Consider the following 24212-nt stretch of genomic DNA (forward strand, 5'->3'; position numbering starts at 1 on the left):
GGTCATCTAACCAGTCTTTGTGGAAATTGCAGAGAATATGACTAGCAAGGATGGGGGGCAGGTCATGTTCATACCCTGGTACGAAGCTCTGTAACGCCCTCCGGAATCTTTGTGAAACTGCTCTTCTTTTATGGTGTTTCGCAATGTATTGAAGACTTGGCTGTTTTAAACTAGAGGCTGTACTCATTTTACCTGGGTCTAGTGCCGAGAAACCCCCTGGGGTAGGCAAGCGCTTCATAAGACGCGCCAATAGCAATAATAATAATAATTTCCGATAGCAGAGATTCTTCACTTGTACTGTTTCATGGGCGGGTAGTGAACTGTATAATTATGCATGTACTAAAGTCTACTCTTCGGTGTCTGATTAGTAGTGTGCTTAGAACACAGCACCTGTTGAATATGCTGGGTTCCAATTTTAGATAACTGAGTATGAGCGTTACCTGCAAAAGTAGGTGAACACCCACATACCTGTAGGATTGTGTGTGTTCACTTTGTAACCCAAGCAGATAATTTCAGACTATAGGAAACTATATAGATTTACCCATCTGAAGGACAGAAATAAGTGCAGTTCCAGGGAGGTAACAGTGAAAATGGTTTCCCTGTCCAGAAACATAAACAACCTTATGTAGAAATTTCCACGGGCTAGCAAATTCCGTTCGAGTAAATGTTACAGATGAAACATTACGATTGGTATAAATTTCCAAGAATTCTCCAGGGATTCTTCATGAATCCCTAACCAGTCTGCATTTGCTCCACACTCACTAATAAACCAATGGAATAAAATATCCATGTGTTTCTTTGTGAATCTGCCATTAAGTTCCAGTTTGGTCATATTTTCTAGAGTGAAATGTCCTTTAATAAAGTTTTTGCATCCAATATTTCCTTTAGTTTTCAGATGATCTCAGAAGCGCGCCTCTTACAAGCATCATAACATGAACCATGCTGAAGGATGAGTTTACTAGGTTTCCACAAAAGCATTATAGGCTGTGATGTCTCTAAAAGGAGTTAATTATTCCACATACATGTTTCTTTACACGCTGTAGGACTGGCCTGTTGGGCCGTCTTGCATTGCTACATGGGCCAGTTCTTGGGCTGCTTTCGTGGTCCCCTCACGGCACAGGTGACCAGAACAAAGCAAACACAAGGAGATGATGGACGGAGCGCTGAAACTTTTCAGACACTCACCCCCAGTCACAGATCTGCGTTGGATCCATCATCATTCTTTAGCTCACTTCGCCACCTCATCAAAACAAAACCAACATACTCACTGGCCCGTTCAAGGTGACGCCTCTGGCGGCAGTGTCATACTGCCAGAGTGCCACACATGCCAGTCCAGCACGGCCTTTATGAATGGGTTGCATGTACATAGTAATACTGAGGGTCTGATTCACAATGGTAAACTTACACTTTTGTGTAAGTTTATGTTTGTTTTTAATTCACAAAGGAATTTACGGGTAGAAATATTTACGACTGCGGAGTCTCCGCACATAAAAAGATAGGTCATTTTATGTGTCGACACTTGTATAGACACTACTTGTAAATCTCTTTGTGAACAGCAAACAAACGCAAACTTACACAAAAGTGTAAGTTTACTTTAATGAATCAAGCCCTGAGAATCAGTGACACAAATTTGGATTGTTAAACAGGCCGAGCTAATACAACTTGGATAAGCTAGGGTGAATGTAGTCAATACTAAATGCAGTGATCAATGTTGGCTGTGTTAAAAAAAAACCATAGAGAGTGGTACAAGTCACATCACTGTTTGAATCACGTTAGTGGCAGCCACACGTTGTATTACCACGTGCAGCTTGGTAATAACATTCTGTCTGATATTTAACTAAATACATCTGGGGTAGTTGAATCAGATAGGGGTATCACTGTCAAAGTATTGCTCGAGGGTGCCTTGAAGTCTTAGCTTCGTTATGATGTACAGACTTTCTACTAAGTATAATTCCTGGAAAGTGTGCTGCCATCTTATTACATTTTGGTTTGGTGTCTTACCTTGTCTCCTCGGTATCCGGGAGCCCCCTATATAAACAAAACAAAACAACCGATTGTTAAAATTTAACTGAACTGAACTGCAGAAAAAGGACACGCAACTAACATGTCGACATTCACATTGCCTTCCCAACGACCCAGGCATCGGTTAACAAATTAATAAACAGATTTCTGGTTTTTAACTTCTATGTATTGTAAAGCAGAAGAATAGAAAAAGGAGTAATAAGTATTTTGTAAAATGTGTTTTGAATTTATGCGGCATTGATAAACCTTAGCATATTTCTTTGACAATCTTCCAGAACCATGTATGTTTGTATGCTGTGTAGCCAAACGATTTTAGCTAAACTACTTTCAAAGCAACTCTCTCCCCTGCTGCTGGAACTCATTTACCCTCATCAATCCGGCTTCATCCCTTGTAGGAATACATTCCTGAACATCCATAGACTCTGTCACCTGGTCAACAGCAATCTAATATGAGCTCCCAATGCGGTTGTTGCTGTTAACAATATGGAAAGGGGCTTTGACGTCTTATATTGGGAATTCCTGTAGGTGATGATGGAGGAGATCGACTTTGGGGTCGATTTCAGGATGCTGGCCAGACTGTTATACACAGACCCAACAGTGCGCATTCAAAGAGGCAAGATTATCTCTGAGGCTTCGAAGGTGCAGAGGAAAACCAGTCAGGTTTGCCCCCTGTCCACCCTGCTACAGGTGTGGTTTTGCACATTGTTGCGCTATGTGCAGATCATTTGTCTTAGGGACCTTGATCTCTTACAGTAGTTTGAAAGACATTCCGGTCGAAAACATAATAGGAGGTCATGTATACTACCTCTGCAACCCAAGCATCGCACCCAGAAAGAAGACTTAAGTGAATAGAAACGCAGACAAGCTAAGAGAAAGAAGCAGTTTATTTACTGTTTTCTAAGATCTCCTTTAAATGACTGAGAATGCGAGAGCCAACATTCCAAACTGTCAAACTGGGCACTACCAAATGGATTGGGAGGGGGGAAGGATGTACAATAGTGGAAGGAGTTAAATGATGTAATATAGTCATACATACATTAGTGAAATATATTACTTAAGATAATTATAACACATCTCCCCACAATAAATCAGCAGACATAAAAGTTAATTCATATCAAATCCTTTTTCCAAGTTAGCACTACTTTTTATCTTTGAGGATTGTAGAGTCTTTATCATTTGAGACATTAGTTGGTTGAATCTCGGTTGGTATTTTGGTTTATTGGTGTTTCATCTTGGGATTTAACAAATCTATCCATGCTCCACATGACCATTTTCAACTGTCACAGCACTGTGTTTAAACTTAACAATGCCATAGGTTTGTAGAATTTGCTCACCTTCCACACTCTCTATCAGGCTTTTTCGCCATATTTCAGTCACTTACTGACCAACTTTGCCTTTTAGCACCATATTTTATATATACGGTTCTCATTATTTGCATTGTCTTTACATTTTTCATAGTCTACATGCATTTTTTTCCCTCACCAATACAGAATGAACAGAGCTTTGCGCATGGATTCCCTCCCTTAAGTAAGGTGAATGGGGAAACTCCAGTGTTTAGGTTTGGTGCGACCGGGAGCGGACGTACAGGATTCGGGACACATCCATCACATGTCATAAGGAGACAAAAACTGTGGATTCCCTCCGCCCCTTCCCCCATGGGACAAGTTGTCCATTCAATTAGGGCTTCACCATTGGAAGCAGTTAAAAACAGTGAAGTGTGACCAACGCCACACTCACACAGTGGTAACATCTTACCAACATTTGGTAAGAACGGAGCCCCTTTCTCATCTCTAGGTCCTGATGAATGCCATGGACCCAATTGGGCCGCTTGGGCAGAAACATGTCGACCATTCACTAGACGGTAGGGGACACTAACTACCCCAATCACCGTCACATTTACATTTTAATATCATATAGTTTTCATTTCACATTAAAAACGCCTCTGACTACTATAATGATTTTTAACCCCACTCACATATTCACGGGCCCCCACTTAGTCACTTAGAAGTGCATCCTTATCGTCAAGGGTATGCCCGCCCTCCATCAAACGAAGGTTTTGGAGGGCGAGGACTGGTCAATGATGAAGCATGACACCAGGTGGTGTGTGAGACCAGTCCGTAACTTTTTGTGAGATGCCCACACTCACGACGTTCTTGTAACTCGTTTGGGTTATCACACTAGGAGCAGCTCTTTTGTGGTAAATATTTAGTATTGGAGGCTGCTAGCTCCTAGAACCACACGCCTCTTGTTCCCTCCTCCACACATTCAGTGGAGTTTTCTTGTGATTAGAATTACCTTGATTAAAGTTGCCAGGAAGAACTATAGAGCAGCTTTGCATCAAGCAAAGATAACATGGGACAAATCCCGCTGGCAGCAATGGAAGGAAGCGAGCTTAGCCAAGGATACCAACTTATTTTGGACCCTAGCTACCTGGGGCAATGAGAGATGTACCATTTTCTGAGGCTCTATTCTGCACCTGAGGTCGCGCCATCCGTGGAGCCACGTGATTCTTATGATCTCTCCAATGCGGACAGTGAGCTCTTCAAAATGGCTGAGATTGAGGCTGCAATAGGGAAAATAGTGCCTGCTAAATAGTGCCTGGTGACCTATTCCTCGCAGACATTCCAAATTGGGCACGCTACATTCTCTTCCTCGTTAATGCTATAGCTAGCGGCAGCCCAATACCGGAGTCCTGGAAGGGCGCTGAGGTGGTCCGGATTTACAAAAGAGCCCTCAAACTCTAGACCAATTAGTTTGATAGATGCCCTGCAGAAGGTCTTCGGTAGAGTTCTGCTGCAGAGGACACAACTGTGGGCAGAAGACAAAGCTATCCTCTCTCAGTATCAGGCCGGCTTTAGGGCCTGCACTGGAACGATCGACCAGGTTTTTAGGCTGCTCCTCATTTATTGGAAAATAGTGGTAATCGGCAAAAGTAGTCTTTACCTCGCGTTTATTGATCTAAAGACAGCCTTTGACCTGGTCCCCATGAGCAAGCTGTGGCACACACTTAGAGACATGGGTATTCCCCCTTTCATCCTCAATCTGTTGGTCCGGCTTCACGAGGGCAATTATGCTCAGGTGATATGGGGGACACAAGGTCAGCTGACAGATCGGATTCCGGTCAACAGGGAAGTCTGACAGGGTTGTGTCATGGCTCCCACCCTGTTCTCCTTATACATGAATGGGGTGGTTAGTTTCCTGCATGAAGACCCAGCAAATGCACCAACCCTGGCAGGTGACAAGGTACCGATCCTCTTGTTTGCTGACGATACCCTGCTGGTGTCTAAGACACCAGCAGGATTGCAAAGACTACTCAATAGATTTCAACTCTTCTGTGATTCCCAGGGACTGGTCATCAACACCTCTAAAACCAACTTCATGACATTTAACCCCCACAAATCCTTTAGAAGCAATCTTATGCCGGGCGGAGCACCCCTGGAAAGAGTTGGAACCTTCAACTATCTTGGAGTCCGACTCTCTGATAAAATGTGATGGAGGACCCACCTAGCAAAGATGCTCATGGGGCATAAACGTGTGGCAGGAGCACTAGAGAAAGAACATCGTTTCTCACATAGTAGGCCAGTTGCACCGGCCCTTATGGTTTATGATGCCAAAGTAGTCAGCACAGCTCTTTACGGAGCCGAGCTATGGGGGTTTGACAATGTTGATGACATCCGTAGATCTGAACACAAGTTCCTCAGTGTCAGGGACTGTCCGGGACTATGTCAGGAACACAGTCTGGGACTTGGGCAGGGACTAGGAACTAGGTAGAAAACGTACAGTGTACAGAAAGAGTAGTACAGCGCTGCCCAGGATCACACAGGGAGTCAGAGGAGAAAAAGGGATCCAAAGGGGAAGCCTGTACAAATGAACAAGATGGGTAAGACTCAGAAAGGAAGGGCACTCTCAAGGCAATTTAGCATTCAGAATAACTACACCCAGGATGAATGTGTAAGACATATATATGACACAACATTAACAATAAAGGGGAGTGTGGGGTAAAGCCTTCAGGAGCTCCACACGGTAAGACTGAAGCTCAGTAAGTTTCTCACCCACAGTTGCTATTACAGATACTGACTGCAAATACCCACATATAGGATATGCATGCAAATGCAGGGTCTGTGGAGCTTATACCTATGGTGATGTTATAAATGTAACTCAAAGACAATACTCACAGTGAACAAGAAACACCACCTAGGTAGTCAGCTGTGCCCACGGATCCTGGCGATCAAACAGGAACACGCAAGGCAGTAACAGCAAGGGGGTAGAACTGAACTCAAGCACAATAGACAAGGAGCTAGCAAGGAGGAGTGCTTAACAGGAAAGGAAGGAGATCACAGGGCACACTTGGCAGAAAGCAGGTAACACACATACAAGGCAACAAATGCAAAACAGCAGAATAGAAAGACAGCAAACTAGGAACTGGAACCAAGGGAGTGGGAAGAAAGGCAGGGACTGGAAAACGATATACGGAAGGTAAGGCTACAAGGGTATACTAGAAAAGTGCAGGTTAAGGAATCAAGAAAACAAAGTAGCATAGAAGGCAGTGCTGGGGCAGGAACAAGAATTGAGCTAAGGCTCAGGAGTCAAGGTAGCACAGCAGGCAGTGCTGGTTCAGGAACAGGGAATTACTAAAGCTTCAGGAGTCAAGGTAGCACTGCAGGCAGTGCTGGTTCAGGAACAGGGAATTACTAAAGCTTCAGGAGTCAAGGTAGCACTGCAGGCAGTGCTAGTTCAGGAACAAGGAATAGCTATAGCTCCTGAACCAAGGTAGCACTGCAGGCAGTGCTAATTCAGGCACAAGGAACAACTATAGCTCAGGAAGCAAGGAATATCAAAAGCTCAGGAAACAAGGATCGGTCCCACCGGAAAACAGCTACAATGACCAACCTTGGCCTGAAGGGAGCTGGGGCTTAAAAGAATTCACAGTAATCATATGCATCAGGTGTGAGCAGGCTAGCAGCAGCCAGCCACAGGTGAACTGCATTCCTTCACCCATCCTTAGCCTGCAGGGGTGGAGACAGAGCAGTGAGCAGTGAATTCTAGGTGATGGAGTTTCCAGAATGAGCAGGTTGGCTTCCACAAAACCCGGCATGGATTGGGAATGGATCGCAATTTGCAAGTAGAATCTAAATGGCTGGAAGTTAGTATCTACATGAAGGGGAGGATCTGAAAGCTTTTTAGACCACTGAAAATCCCCACTATTCGGTCCCCTCGTGGAAAGAACGAGAGCACAGGGAGTTAATTGTGACACTCAGGGACCTGGTGATGTTGCCTTGCAACATTCCTCTTGCACCTTTAATGCTTGACTTGGGCAGGAGGTCGATTGGAGACACAGCAAGCCTGCGCCCACTACTTTTTTGAGCTCGTAGCAGTCGGACCCCCAAACTCTCTAAGTATGCTAAAGCCCTTACTGAGGTCATAAAATTAGACACTGGCCGCAGAATTGGATGGATTTCTAACATTAGAAAAACACTGTCAGCCCTCGGTTTTCAAGGACATTGGGACAGGCAGGAACCACCAAGCAAAGAGGAGCTCAAACGGTTGTACTGGGAAGTGGTGGACTGCCAGGAAATCTGCAAACCCAATGTGGGCAGACTGACGGCAGAATTTTATCTACGCAAGCAGACCAGATGCCTTGAGCCCTATTTAGACATAATCCAGGTCCCGAGGGACAGAATGCTGTAGATTAATTTTAGGTTCAGCACGCTTCCCGTCTGCGCGACAACCGCAAAATGGCATCCACCTAGTCAGACACCAGAGGATTGTCCTTGCTGCAGAGCCCCGATGGAAAGTGTTGCACATGTTATGTTTGCCTGTCCGGCATTTAACACTCCAAGATCTAAATGGTTAAAACCAGTTTTCCGACAACTGGGCACACAGGACCATCGAGCTGCCCTGCGCATTCTTAGGTCTGATCCCAGACCTCTTTTTGCATGCGGTGTGGCAAGTTTCTCAGCCACGCATGGCTAATTAGGTGAAAAGCCTTGTCAAGAGTAGTCTAACACTGCACTACCTAAAGCTGTAATGAAATTGTGGCAACGCCTGATGGCTGTTTAGCCTTTCACTGAGACTACACCTTACGCATCCGCACTTTATACTTGACTTCCTCTGCTGCTACCCAGCTCAACCCGCTTCTACCAGGCATGCGTTGGGGGTTCCACATTTTGCCTGTCATGAGGCCTACACCGTGAAGGATTGCCATGCTGCTATTTTTTTACTTTTTTAAAACTATTTTTAGTGCAATCTCTTTTATGCTTTTACAGATGAATTGTGTAACAGTTTTGTCATGTAGCTTTCGACAATTGTATCTCCCATTGAGGGTGCAACAGTGTACTTTTATGATTGCTCATATGTACTACTTTGATTATGTTGTTATATTATATGTTATCTTGAATTTTCCTTTTTTTTCTTTAAAAACGTTTTTTACAGCTTTTATTACACCAGTTGTCAAAATAAAGCATATACAAACAAACAAAACATTAATAAGTGCATCATATCCTGTGGAGACTTTCTGTTGCAGCCACAGGAGTGGAAGCACTGCCCTCTATAAGCACCACGAGGATGGAGTCCTAACTAGTAAACTGAGAAAATCCTAATTTTAAGACTTTCGGTATTCACAGAAGGCATTTAGGAGTCCTAAAGTTAGGAGTCCTAACTTTACTACTACTAAACTGAGAAAAATCCTAATTTTAAGACTTTCGGTAATCACAGAAGGCATTTAGGAGTCCTAAAGTTAGGACTCCTAACTTCTGTGAATACCGAAATGAGTAAGTGCCTTCTGTAAATACCAAAATGAGTAAGTGCCTTCTGTGAATACCAGAGTGGTAGTAAGTTTAGGATTTTTTCTTAAGTTAGTTCTGTGAATCGGGCCCATACTGCCTTAGACAACAACATGGAATGAGAATAATACAAGGTAACTCAGTATAATTTGTATATGAAGGAAAAGAAGAGAAAGAAAACTGTAATGTGTTATGAACTAACTCACTGATAAATAATGCTCCTCGAAGGCATTTATTAAAGGAGCAACACCTGTAGATAATAACCAGAAAATACACAGTTCAAAAGGTGTCCAACTGACTATATAAATAGGCATGCCTATCACTGTGACAAGCTGAGGAAACACATTGTTGAGCATAGTAATGGTGACAGGAATTTACTTCCATATTCAAAACTTATAAGGTTGAAGCATGGTTTCATCGTGGACAAAGGAGATGCCAAAATTGACATTAAGATTTGGTGTGTATATCACTGTGACAGACTTCCAACTCCCAATTCTTTGGATACGTGTAGATTCGTTGACGTCCGATGAGACGTTAATACGGGCTGAGGAGGCCCGGCACAGTTCACAGTCTTGGTCTGAGTCTCCTCCAGAGACTACACAGCAGTAACTCCTTAAGGAAAAGGCAGGACAAGGAATTGTAGAAGATAGGCAAAAGGTGTCCTTCCAGAGATATGTGTCGAATTGGGTAGGATCCACCTGACTGAGTGCTGACACGTACAGGGCAGGAGCAATCTTTCTTGGCATGACAACTATCTAAAATTAAGAGTTGCAGAGATTTTTGCAAAGATAGGAAATTGACTGCCACGATTACTAGGAAGGTCACATTGTGCCCAATAGCATGTGTTCCTCCCTCATCCTCCGAGGAAACATGTCAACACAAGGGTGCTCACATGAAATTGGCAACAACACACAATATGGGAGGGCAGAAAACGTGGTCAGATGTAAGGCACTGTTGCTGGAAACAGTGATGTCAATACAGAAATGGGATAAGGCAGGGAGGCAGGTCTCCTAAATCTTTATGACGAGTAGAAGTGAGAGGTGAAGACAGATGCTGTCCCCTACACAGCGTTCACTTGTCGTTAGTAAAGTGAATAGAAATGCCAACAAGGTAAGAGGAAGAACAGGTATATTCCATGTCTCCAAATCTCTCATCAGAATGGCTGAGCATTCAAAACTATCAATATGGACACTACCACATGGGTAAGGGGAGGGGAAAACAAGGACATACCATAGTGGAAGAAATAAAACAATAGAATATATTTATACATACACTGGTGAAATACATTTTATTAAGATAATTATAACAAACACCATACTACCATTGAATTGGAACCGTGGGTATTTCAAGTACTTGGGGATCTACATTTATAAGAAGGACCAAGATACCATTGAGGGAATTTAGGCAGGATGATAACGGCAACAAATAAGCCTATACAAATCTTTGATACGCTGCCTTTGTCAGTGATGGGCAGATTTTTTTGGGAAACATGCCATTAATAGTACCCAATAGGAGTTTTAGGGACTTGAATAAGACTCTCTTAGATCTGGCTTGAGGAGGAACCAGGAACAAGGTAGCCTTGCCCACACTGTAGCTACCAGTTACTGAGGGCCAGGTTGGGTGTCCCAGGTTATGAAAATTCATTTCTTGCAGCACAATGGGCAACAAAGTTAATGGATAACCCAAGAGTGGAGAACAAAACATCCTTAGGAAGCCCTGAGAATGGGGAACAAATGGGTTTGCAGGAGCTAGGCTTAAATATTAGACTTAAGATGCACTCAAGACTATTGAAGGCAGCTCAATACTGCTGGCAGAAATTTTTAGCAAAAGCAAAAAACGAGGAAGCATACCCCCCAGAACTCACATTGTAGCTGCATCCCAAGTTTTGCAAATTAAGTTCAATCTCTGACATAGCATGCTGGAGTAACGCCAATATTATCACACTAGGAGAATCTATAAGACAACCACAAGATACTAACATATGAAAAACTAGACAAAATTCCCAAATGTCGATGGGACAATTCATACCTTATAGCAAGGTAGTTAGACAAATAAATTCCACATAGAAAAAGACAGACAAAGAGCCCCCAAACTAACACATGACAGGGCCCGAGAAGCAGTTACAATACTATATCTTAGTCTTTTTTACAACAATCTAAAAAAGATCTCTTTGAACTAAAAGAGTTAAGGGAACGTGACATAAATACAATTTAATCAAACAACATTGAACCACATAAATTGAATACCCTCAAAAATATTGTGTATCATGAGATTTATACTGATTTACTTTAAAATACTTCATATAGCATATCTTGCCAAGATGGCGGCGTAACCTTCTCGCTCCGTCTGGACCCTCGCTTTTGCCCGCGAAATCCGTAATTGATCCTGCGGCTGGACAGCGGAGACGGCCAGCGCTGTGTGCCTGATAACATCCTGAGCTGGGGGAGGTGTCTCCGACCCCGGATGGTGCTGCGTCCCATGTATGGTGGTGAGGGGTCTGCCCGGCGATCACTGAGGAGCTCCGGATGGTGAGGAGGCGGAGTCGCGTTGGAGCGCTGCCTGCCCCTGGAGTGAGCGGCCCGAGATCTCTGCCACTCGAGATCCGCTGCTTGAGGCCTGCGGCTGGTGCTGCATCGTGTGCCGGAGCGGAGCACCCAGGAAACCGTGATGGCCGGCGCTGAGCTCCCCAGGGCCTGATAATTACCTGGGTGAGGAAGATATCCTTCTCTATGCACACCAGCCCCTACAAACGTTCCATAGGCTCATTCACATAATACGATCTTTTGGTTCCTATTCTGGATATCGCATCAACTGGGACAAATCATTGGATTTTTCTCTAGCCGGGAGCCCTCCGGTCCTGACGTCGGCATGCTCGGAGATGGTGCTGCAGGATAAGTTTAAGTACTTGGGCATATGGATAACCAAGACTGAGGCGGAGTTTACACAATTGAATTTGCAGGTGCAGCTCTCCAGGTTGCAAGATGACACAATGCACTGGAGGGGGCTCCTGATCTCCCTTATGGGGCGGGCAGTCCTCTTCAAGATGATGGCCCTCCCGCGTTTACTGCACGCCAGTTACTGTGGGGGGGAGGCAGTCCCAGGATTGCACTCAAGAAACTACAGAAGGGAATGCATGAAGCAGTCCCGGATCTTAAGAAATACTACTGGGCTGCTCATGGGGGGCAGAGCTTGCTCGCTACCAAGATAGCCGCTTGATCCTTTAGCTCTGTAACATCGACCAACCATCGGCATATAATCCAACAGCATTGCTCCCTAATAACGGGCACACTGGAGTGGCTTAGATTCCGGGATATGCTGGGCGAGCGGAGGTGGATCTCCGTTCCCTCTCTGCCTGGGAACAACTAAGATACGGAGCCCTGAAGGTGCCCGTCTTGCAGGCCTCAAATCCTCGGGCTCGAGTTGGGCAGAGGCACGGTGTCGCCTGAGGCAAGAGCATCGCTGTGGCGGCCTGGGAGGACCGGTACAATGGCCGCACACGAGAACCCTTGCTCACTGTGACACGCCGGAGGGAAACCTGGAACTCGGAGTGACAAACGGCTGCCCGCACCGCCGCCCGGAGCTCCTTGGGGCTGATCGATGGCCCGGTGTGAGTGGAGGCTCGGAACGCAGCGCCTGCAGCTGCCAGTGGTACTCTGACTCGGCGTGTGGGCGACGCGGGTCAATTGCCTCCCGTTTTGAGGCCCACACAGAGTCGCCTTGGATACCTAAGTGCCCGACACCTCTGCAGTCCCTGGGACCCGCCATCTTGCTCCAGTGAAGCGGGCACGATTCGCCCAGACCCGAGCATTCACGCGGTGAAGGAGGCCAGTTTTCGCCATGCCTGGAATGGGGGACCTCGAGGCAGCACATTGACCACCAGGTGAGCGCAGGCCGGATCAGCGGTCGCCGCGGGATCGTGGCAACGCGGGGGTCGCTGCATCTGCTAAGTCCGCTGGTGAGCCCTGCACATACTCGGCGAGTGCGGACTTGTGAGACGCACGCAGTTTGGAGTGGGCGCAAAGGTGGGCTTGTTGTTATGCCCTTTTGCAACGGTACCCTAACTTTGTGGGTGGTCTCCTGATTATGTGCTCCTACTGTGATATACAGGACTGAGTGGCGGAGCTGGAGGTCGCACGAGGTGCAGCAATGTGCAGGCCTGCTGGTGATCGAGACCTGCACTGAGTGTGTAAACCTGGACGCTGTTTATTGTTAGTTGGCATGCACTTTAGTGGATGACTCTGGCGACGTGAGCCGGCACCCGTGAGCAGGTCTACGGTACCTCTTGGATTGGGGTATTGCCCGTAAGTGGTGAAGGACTGTAGCGGCTTGGAGAACCTCACGGCTATTCCTGTGGTGTGGTGTACTGGGCTGCGATGCTGAGGAGTGACGGAGTTCTGCCCGGTGCACCCTCCTGGTAGCGAAAATGGGCAGAGTAGATAGGGCACAGCCCAAACTCAATTTCGAGCAGAAGCGGTCGAAATCACATGATGCCTCTACGGACGATGCTGCAAGGATGCATGCCCACACGTCTGCCGACCCTGGCCCGGACATCCGGAGCATGCTCTTGGCCATGGAGAAGAGCCTGCAAAGCGGCATCACTTCCCTGGGTACGAAAATGGACGCTCTCTCCTATAGGATGGATAGACTGGTTGAGCATTTAGACAAGCATGCTGTACGATTGGACATGTCAGAACGGAGGCTTACAGAGGTGGAGGAAGCACATCCCACGCTTGATACTGAACACAAGCAGCTTGGTAGAGTTTTGCGTGTTCTACATGATAAAACAGAGGACTTAGAAGCGCGTTCTCGTCGCTGTAACCTCAGAATCACTGGCCTTCCGGAGTTCACCCAGACTGGCAACATGGAGAAATTTATTGAGAGACTGTTGGTCACGCTGTTGGGAGAAGTGGTCTTTTCCACTATGTTTGTGGTGGAGAGAGCGAATCGCTCCCTGGGGCCTCGTCCGCCGCCGGGGGCACCACCGCGACCGATCATTGCAAAACTGCTCAATTACCGAGACAGAGACACTGCCCTGAGATTAGCGAGAGATACGCAGCCATTGACCTACGAGGGATCCGAGATATTGCTATTTCCGGACTTCACAATCCGGGTTCAGGAGGCGCGCCGACAGTTCATCCCTATGAAGAAACAGCTGCGTGATCTGGGCATAGACCATGCCATGTTGTATCCTGCTAAGCTTCGGGTCAACAGACAGGGCCGTTCCCACATCTTAACGGACCCAAAGGATTGGTCCAAAGAACAATGCCACAGTCCGGATCGGCAACTACTCGGTGAGGCGGCAGGGGGCACCCTGGAAGACCAGGACTAGCTGCGGCAGACTGCGGCACACTGTTAAGTATGGCCTTGGGGCTTGATAGTGGGGGGGGGTGGCCCTTTGGGTCTACTGGGCTCTGCTATTCGTGGCCCGTGGTGGTAGGTCCACAACTAACTTGGGTTCACTGCGGGTTAGGCTCAGGTCTTACCACGGAATTTGGACTGGGGGGCTAGCCGATAAGTAGCTCCTAATCGTCTGGGAAGGACGTTTGGTGAGATGCACAGTCGGGGAACACATAGAGCCTGCTCTGGACCTCTTGATGTAGGCTGTCCTGGAGTCTCGGATCATTTGGTACAAGACCAAGGGATGACATTGCTATATTATTGTTCTATGCGATTGTTGAGGTCTGTGGCCATTGGGACTGCGATGCTGTGTTTCTGTTTGGGACGATGTGTGGGGAGCATGGCAGTTTAATATTCATATTGTTTCTCCTTGCAAAGTAGAGCAACATCTGCCCACAAGTGCAACACAAGAGGGTGGTAATCTCTGATTAGGGGGGGGGTGGTGGGAAGTGGATTGGGTGTTCTGGGGGATGTTTCGTGACCAAGTTGGGGGTGGTCTGTCGTGGGTTGGGGGAGGATGGGGAGAGGGGACAGTATTGTTGTTTTTGTTGTTTCATGTCTCATATTGGTCTCTACATGGTGTGCATACTAACTACAGGCTGCTTAGATCAGGTTACATTATAGACAGCATTATTAAAGATGATGGGACCTAGTGAGGCTCCTGTGCTGAAGACGCTAGACTCCCTTTGCGCGCTCACGTGGAATGTCCGGGGGCTTAACGACCACCGTAAACTACGTAAGGTATTGAACTACTTGCAGAGGCAGAACATTGATGTAGCCTTGGTTCAGGAGACACACCTCCCACTGCATAGCGCAATTTTACGCAGTAGAGGATTGGTGGATCATGTCAACGTCTCGGGCTTCACCACGCATGCCCGAGGGTTGCTGACATGGGTTAACCCTGAATCTTCTTATACATTGGTCCAATTAGACTCAGACACGAATGGTCGATACGTGATTTCCAGATGTCAGGAGAGGGGCATTGACTCAATCATAGTGAATGTCTATGGCCCTAACTATGACTGCCCGGAGATCTTCACAACACTTACAGGCGCGGTAACTAGATTCCCGGAAGCACGGTTCCTCTGAGGTGGGGACTATAATTTGGTCAGAAACCCAAATTTGGACAGGTCTGGGGGCTCTATGAGGAGGCCCACGGCAGCAGCTAGAGCGCTTGAGAGCGCTAGGGTGGGCATGGACCCTTGCGATGTATGGCACACACGACACCCGGACAAGAGAGGTTACACGCATTATTCTGCCTATCACAACCTGCACACTCGCATAGATTACTGGTTGGCCTCTTCTTCGCTCATGGAGCACCCTCGGGAGTGCTCGGTTCTTCCGCGTACTCTATCGGACCATTCTCCTCTTCTGCTGGTTCTTACCACGCCTAGGAAGACGATTCCGCCATTCACTTGGCGCTTTCCCCCTTATTCACTATTAGACCCTCTTTTTAAAGAAGAATTAGCAGAGGCCATAGAAACCTTTTTCCCCATTAATGTGGGGTCAGTGGACAGTTTTCAAGTCGTGTGGGAAGCATTCAAAGTTTATATTCGAGGCGTGGCCATGGCCAAGCACTTGGGGGTTCTCCACTCGATTCGTAGTAGACTATCCACTCTGGAAAGGGAATTGGGCGCTTTGGAACAGTGTCAGCTAGCGAGTCATGATGAGGCTATCACGCAGGAAATAAAAGACCAGTTGGGGGAATATCATGAAGTTGCAGACAGCGAACTGAAACATCTAGGCAAATATGCTACTGCGTGTACCTACGGGGAGGGTGACAGGCCCGGCTCGGACCTGGCGCAGGTACTGAAGGCTAAGCGCGGCAGAACGCTGATGGCTGAGCTTAAATCGGAGGAGGGAGAGCTGCTATCTGAAGAAGCGGACATAGCAAATAGGTTTAAACGATATTACGGGGAATTATACACTTCCCGGTCTTCCGGTATGGAGGAACAAATCCTTGACTATCTTGCGCATATCAAATTGCCATTCCTTACGAACACTCACCGTGAGTTCCTCATGCGATCCATAGAAAAAGACGAAATCTTACTGGCTCAGTCTGGTATGAGGGCATCTAGTGCCCCAGGAGCGGATGGCCTAACCGTCGGTTTCTATAAGGCCTTTGTAGATTTACTACTCCCAAACCTCTCCAAGTTTTTCTATGACATGTGCGTATCAGGCACAATGCCACCAACGATGAGGGAGGCGATGATTGTCGCCATCCCTAAGCCAGACAAGCCGCTAGATGAGTGTGGGTCTTATCGCCCACTCTCTTTGCTCAATGTAGACACCAAGCTATTTGCAAAGGTGCTTGCCAATCGTCTTTCCGACTGGCGACAGTATTGGTAGCTCCTGAGCAGGCGGGGTTCGTACCAGATAGGAACCTTACCTATAACCTCTGCACTGTGTTCGGAACCATCCAGCATGTTAGGCAGGACACTAAGGCTGTCGCGGTCTTCCTCGACATGGAGAAGGCCTTTGATTCTGTCGAGTGGCCCTTCATGCGTCACGTTTTATCTAGGATGGGACTTGGCCCTGTCTTTCTTCAATTGATCGGGATCCTGTATGACTAACCCAAGGCATGAATGAAAATAGGTAATTTGGTGACGGATTCCATTGCTATATTTCGAGGGACGAGACAGGGCTGCCCGTTATCCCCCATTTTATATGCCCTAGTCGCTGAGCCGCTGGAATGCGCATTAAGGGAATATCATAGTCATGAAGGTATATGTTTCCCGACTTATAAGATAGTAGTGTCCACCTACGCGGATGATACGTTGTTGTACGTCCGAGATCCAGAGAACAATCTCTCCTCTGTTCTCAGGGAAGCTGTGCACTTTGGAGCACTGTCGGGATTGCGAGTCAATTGGTCTAAATCCATAATCTTCCCACTTACCCCAGTTACGACGCGTTTTGATCCGGATTTCCCATTACACTGGTCCACTGATGCGATCCGCTACCTGGGGATACGTCTCCGTACTGACTCGGAGATTGTGTTTAGGGAAAACTACAGTACTGCGGTCAGTAGACTGGAGGATTACGTAGAAGCCTAGATCAAGCTACCATTATCGCTACTTGGTAGAGTCTCCATCATGAAAATGGTGATTCTGCCTTGTTTTCTGTTCCTATTCACAAATATTCCTATTGTCTTACCTGCCTCATTTTTTCACAGTCACTACATTATTAATAAAACTAGCCTGGGCGGGCAGGCAAGCAAGCAAGGGTGCAATGGCAGATACTTACTCTCCCATATCATAAGGGGGGGCTGAGCGCGCCAGATTTGAATTTGTATTACAGAGCGGCGCAAGGCGCTCATGCTTATTACTGGATGCACGGTTCGCCAGATATCCCGTTTCTCCGCATGGAGAAACTATTTGCTGACGTGCTCCCCCTTCCAGCCACGATATTTGAACCTTCCGACCGCAGGACGGTGATTCTGAACACCATTAATTCAATGCGCCACGCCTGGCATAATTTACTGCGACTACAGGTGGGGGCCCTGTTGTACTCTCCGGTTATGCCCCTGGAGTGGACCCTTTGGCTGGCTCCATGTAGGGATAAAGGGGTTGTTCGTGCGTTGCAGACATTGAATGTAATAACTGCGGGAGACCTATTTCAAGACGGTACGGTTAAGACTTGGGAGGACGTGGAGGGCTCGGCCGTAGACAGCACCCAGCTGCAGAGATTTCAGTTTCATAGAGAGCGGAAGGCTCTACGGGACGTACTGGGGGAGGATCTGCAGGTACCCCCTGAGATGCTGGAATTGTCTTACATTATTAAATCTAAGTCGCTTTGCAAGGTGGTCTCCAGTGTTTACAAATTGGCAATGTCTCACAGAGCGAATCACTATACGAAAGCCAGGCTAGCCTGGCAATGTGATTTGCAACTGGAAATAGATGACTCTATGTGGTCATATTGTTGTACCAGTATACGACGTATATCAATACTCTGCAGACATAGGCTAGTCCACTTCAAGTACTTGAACAGAGTGTACTACACCCCAGAGAGGCTATTTAGATAGGAACTGGGGGAAAACCTGGCTTGTGACAGGTGCCACGCACACACTGCAGATTTTATCCACCAGGCTTGGCATTGCCCGGAGGTGTACCGATATTGGGAATCGATCTTTCTGGAACTGGGGAGGGTGGTTGGCACAGAACTCACTCCGGATCCGGCTCTGGCCCTCATGGGCTATTCTAAAAAGCTGCCTAAGGCAGTCCGCAGACTGGTAGACATGGGTCTCCTTATAGCGAAACGACAGGTTGCAATGTGCTGGTTGAAAGGTCCTGTATCCACATTGACGCAATGGTCGCACAACATGCTTTACTGCAGTACCCAAACTGAGAACTTCAGCTAATTACTTCCCCCCCAGGAGCAGACCCAAGAACCTCTGGGGATTATACACTACATATCTGCTTACCAAAGACGTAGCCCCTGATGGGATAACCCCCACCACTCCTGACGATAATAACCACACATCTGGCACTTGATTTCCTGCTTACAGGATACTCTGCGTGACACTCCCCTGAGCGCCTTGCTAATGGGGGTGTTCTGCCCCCAGAATGTCTGGCAGGTTGGATGGGAGAGAGGGATGTATGACGTTACAACGCACACTATTACAACGCATGCACTTACAACGCATTTTTTACAACGCATAATCCATTACAACGCATGACATTACAACGCATGACACTACAACGCATTTTTAAAAAATACCTTTACAACGCACTACCATTACAACGCATACTACCTTTACAACGCATACCATTACAACGCATAATATTAAATTACATTTAAGGTAAGTATTAGATAGTATAGGGGTAAAAATTACTATTCTAACTCCAGGGGGTGCAACAGTAGGGTAAGTGTTGGATAGTGTAGGGGTAAAAATTACTATTCTAACTCCAGGGGGTGCATCAGTAGGGTAAGTGTTGGATAGTGTAGGGGTAAAAATTACTATTCTAACTCCAGGGGGTGCATCAGTAGGGTAAGTGTTGGATAGTGTAGGGGTAAAAATTACTATTCTAACTCCAGGGGGTGCATCAGTAGGGTAAGTGTTGGATAGTATAGGGGTAAAAATTACTATTCTAACTCCAGGGGGTGCATCAGTAGGGTAAGTGTTGGATAGTATAGGGGTAAAAATTACTATTCTAACTCCAGGTGGTGCATCAGTAGGGTAAGTGTTGGATAGTATAGGGGTAAAAATTACTATTCTAACTCCAGGGGGTGCATCAGTAGGGTAAGTGTTGGATAGTATAGGGGTAAAAATTACTATTCTAACTCCAGGGGGTGCATCAGTAGGGTAAGTGTTGGATAGTATAGGGGTAAAAATTACTATTCTAACTCCAGGGGGTGCATCAGTAGGGTAAGTGTTGGATAGTATAGGGGTAAAAATTACTATTCTAACTCCAGGGGGTGCATCAGTAGGGTAAGTGTTGGATAGTATAGGGGTAAAAATTACTATTCTAACTCCAGGTGGTGCATCAGTAGGGTAAGTGTTGGATAGTATAGGGGTAAAAATTACTATTCTAACTCCAGGGGGTGCATCAGTAGGGTAAGTGTTGGATAGTATAGGGGTAAAAATTACTATTCTAACTCCAGGGGGTGCATCAGTAGTGTAAGTGTTGGATAGTATAGGGGTAAAAATTACTATTCTAACTCCAGGGGGTGCATCAGTAGGGTAAGTGTTGGATAGTATAGTGTAATATTATGTGTTGTAATGGTATGCGTTGTAATGGTAGTATGCGTTGTAATGGAATGCGTTGTAAAGGTAGTTTTTAAAAATGCGTTGTAGTGTCATGCGTTGTAATATCATGCGTTGTAATGGATTATGCGTTGTAAAAAATGCGTTGTAATGGTAGTGCGTTGTAAAAGTTGCGTTGTAAAGGTTGTTCCCCGGGAGAGAGGCTTGGTCTGGCGCCAATCAATAAGAAAGGTATCCCACCTTCACGACACTAGTGCTTGTCACTGACCTTTGTATGCCGTCCACGGGTATTGCTCTATATTGATTAATGTAAGTTATGTATGTTTTTCTTTTGACGTTTTATGGCGCACCAAGACCACTACGAAGGAATGATCTCATGATATCTACGGTTACTGCATGCTGCCTGCCCCTTGCGTTGTTGGCTCCATAGCTGTGTATGCTATTGTGAAATGTCAAGCTGCGGGCCCCCAGGGTTGTAGGCGAGAGGCTGTGTTGAAATGAGACTTTTCTTCAATAAAAAGTTTAATTTAAAAAAACGAGAAAAAAAAAAACTACTGGGCTGCTCATCTTATAAACGTTAACGGATGTTTTTTTTCCTACATGATGAACCAGCCTACAGGGTGGACAGAGTGGCCTGGGGTGAGCGTAGTCAATTGGAGAAATTGTACCGCAGGGGGTGTATCACTGATTGTGCCACCCACTTAAGTAGCCCTTTAAACATGTCCTGTGTGCAGTTGTAAATTGCAATTTTGATTTGGCAAAATAAACCTTTTACCAGGCCCAAACCTTCCTTTTTAATACATATGTCACCGCCAAGAGGGAAGGGTACAGTGTATTTAAAAAAGTTGCACATGTAGTTTTAAGTTTGCCATGTCCTGGCAATGAAAAACTCTTTAATTCGTTTTTCACAACTGCGAGGCCTAACTCTCCCATAGGCTAATATTGGAGTTATCTTATTACATTTAATAATTGACGATTTCCAAATGGGAGCAGGTAAGCACTTCATGATTAATATCTTTGGAATTGTAATGAAAAATCCTCTCTCATGGAAGAGTCGTATTTTGAATTGCAACTTGGAAAATGCCACTTTTAGAAAGTTGGCATTTTTCTGTCTTAGCCACTTAGTGTCTATAACCTGCCTTTAGTCACATGACTGGGCATAGCTGACAGTTGGAATTTTTGTAGTCCTCCTAGACAGCCACACACAATACAGAGTGTATGTGTGCCTGCATGAGCCATCACTGGCAGGATGGGAGAACAGAGCTGGGCACAGTCCTGCTTACACTTGAATAGCCTGTGTCCTGCCTCCACACAAAGGGCTGCATACCCCCTGCAGGTAGTCTGGAGCCAAGGCAGGTAAGGCAGAGAGTCTCTGTACTTCAAAGGGTACCAGCTATGAATATTGAACTTCAGACACCATCTCTTCAGTACACATTTGGAGCTGTGGACACTCTGCCAGGACGAAGGCTGTTCTACTTAAAGGACTGCCACTCTACTGGACTGCTGCTCTGAAGGAACTGCTGCCCTGTTGTGCTGACCTACTGTCTGCTGCCCTCTTGCCTGAGTGAGAATGACTGGACCAGCATCTGTAAAGCCAGGGCCGCAAAGTGACTCCAAGGGCAAGTTGGCTGGCTTACTGACCTGATCCTCAGGGACAGAAAGCTCCAACAACCTTGAACTCAGCACCTGGACTATGCCATCTGTGAGTCCTACCCTGCTGAGCAGTGTCATTCCAGTCCTGGACCCTTGGAAGTGAGCCTGAAGTTGCTCTGCGACCCCATCTGTGGACCCAGCAGAATTGACTTATATCCTCTGCTGTGCGGTGTAAACCCAAATAGAACCAAAGCATCACCTCTTATTTATTTTTTATTTCCTTATTTACTTGAGTTTTATATAGCGCTGGTTAGACCCGGAGGCATCAGAGCGCTTTACATGAGGAGAGTTGCGTAGCTTACAAATTATACATTGTTACATCAACCTCTGTTATGAGGGTTCTCTGAAAGCAAACGATTCTGCATCAACCTCGCAGCCCACACGGGAACTGCCCAACAAAGTGACTTTTTCCCAGTTCGGCGAGACCCAACAGCCACAGTTAGCCCTTTGAGCTTTTTGGTGCTATTTTCACTGAAATCTTTAAACCTGCATAACTCCAGCTCTACTGATTGGATTTGTTCAAGTAGGTCTTGTTTTATGTATTAAAGAAAAATCTGTTGTCCTAAATCTAGTATGGATCTTTTCGTAGTGTGTTTTCACTGTGCCACGGTTTGAAATGTTGCACACATGCTTTACATGTTGCCTCTAAGTTAAGCCTGACTGTAGGAAACTGGGTTCTTGTTGCAGTATCCCCCCCCCACACTTTTTGCCTAGTATCCGGCGCAAAGTTGACTGAGAGTTTCCTGGGTTCCTGCTAACCAGGTCCCAAGTACAAGTGTTTTTTCCCTAAACTATACAATTGTTCCACAATTGGCACCCCTTTAGGATCCTTGTGAGTCTCTAGTAAATGGTACTCGAGGTACCTAGGGCCTTGGAACTAAAAACGGTCCCTAAGGGCTGCAGCACGAATTGTGTCACTCTAAGGGACCCTTCACCAATCTCATGCAAAGTGCCATTGCCGCTTGCAGAGATAACCGAATAGTCGACATAGCACACACCTCTGTGTGCCAAGCAAGCAATACACTGCATGTGGTATAGGTAAGTCACTCCTACAGCATACCTTACAGTCCTAAGGCAGAGTTCACTATACCCATGTGAGGGCCTATCTGCAAGAGTGGATATGTCCCAGTGATATCTACCAGGACACAGGGAAGCGCTGAAGAGAACATAGGCTGGACACTCGTGATTACCTGTTCCCCATCTACATGATGGCTTCACAGTACTCCACATGGTGTTTGGTACCAAACACCTCATCCTAATAAACCCACACTGATGCCAGTGCTGGATTTATTAATAAATACACACAGAGGGCACCTTAGAGGTGCCCCCGGAAAACCTACCGACTACTAGTGTGTTTACTGACTTGTCTCGACCAGCCAGCAAACCTACACAGGTTTCTGACCTCCTGAGGTGAGAGCCTAAGCGCTCTGAGGTCAGGAACAAAGCCTGCTCTGGGCTGAGGTGTTCACACCACCTCCAAGCAGAATGGGCCTTTGATATGCGACCAATGCCTCTTCAGCTAGTGGAAGATGCATACCACCCTGTCCTGACCTCATTCTTGGGGAAAGGACGGGTGGGAAAATTATTTAGATTAGGAGGTGTGCCCACACCGACCCAGCACCACCCCTAAAGTGGGTCAGCTGATGTGGACCCCACTTTTTAGAATCCTCCATCTTGTGGTGGAGGGAATTAGCCTATCAGTGTCAGGGTTATGCCCACTTCCCACAGGAAGTGTCCATATAGAAGGTGTAGTCACCCTAAAGGTAGGTAGCTAATTGACTACTACCCGGCACTCCCCTTAACGCCTCTAAATTGTGAATTTAGGTAGCATCCCTCGAGCCAGAACTTCAGATTCAACTGACTTAAAGAAGAAGAGGACAAATAAGAGCGCTTAACCCTAGAACCGAGTGCCTGTCGCAGAATTTTGGTGCGAACCCCTGCCTGCCACTTCAAGACTCGACAATCAAGATGAACTGTCTCACCCTGCTGCTGTGTGGCCTCTAAGAACCCCAGAGGACCACCAGCCTTCGCAAACTGCCCAAGAACTCCCTTGGAGTGGAGGAGCTACTCCCCTGGAGACGGCAGGCACCGAAACCGCAGAATCCGGTGGACCGACTTGCAGCTTCCCAGCTTGACCGGCCCAGCAACCAACCAGGAAGAGGTACTCATGCTCTGGAAGGTCAGATCAGTCTTCCCCTTGAGTGCGGGCGAACTAGGACTGACCAGAGCCGTGCAGTACCAATTCCCAGGGTACCGGATGCCCTGAAACCAAGGCCAACATGGAAGAGGCCAGTGGCGACTCCAACTATACCAGCGCCCCACAGCCACTGAGGGACATCAAGACCCCAAAACCTACTTTCAGAGTGGTCCAGTAGTCCTGAATTCATCCCTGCCAGCTGCAGGGCCCTGACTGCGAGTAGCAACTTTACGCACTAGGGCTGGCCAAGCTATCTGCTCTGCACCCAGCCCGCCCGCCTAGGTAATGAAGAACTGGTTGTTCTCCCTTGCCCCTAAGGCCCTTGGGACCCTAGCCTCCATTTGGGACCTCTCGCACTTGCTTGCAAGGCCACTTGTACAACCTGTTTTTAGAGGGCCTCCCTTCCCCGTAGCATGCCAGCTTCCAACTACACCAATTCTCTGCTCCCAGCGGAATT

The 24212-nt window shown here is 46.8% G+C and overlaps 1 protein-coding gene across 1 annotated transcript in view; it reads right to left on the reverse strand.

Annotated features, from left to right (window-relative positions):
* COL28A1 (collagen type XXVIII alpha 1 chain) overlaps window positions 1-24212 on the reverse strand; it is a 688108-nt gene that overhangs the window by 513426 nt on the left and 150470 nt on the right. The window contains exon 8 of the mRNA XM_085630877.1: window positions 2002-2028. Within this exon, the coding sequence (XP_085487003.1) occupies window positions 2002-2028 (27 nt within the window). The remainder of the gene's footprint in view (window positions 1-2001; window positions 2029-24212) is intronic.

This window comes from Triturus cristatus, chromosome 10, assembly GCF_964204655.1.
Source record: "Triturus cristatus chromosome 10, aTriCri1.1, whole genome shotgun sequence".
Lineage (NCBI taxonomy): Eukaryota > Metazoa > Chordata > Amphibia > Caudata > Salamandridae > Triturus > Triturus cristatus.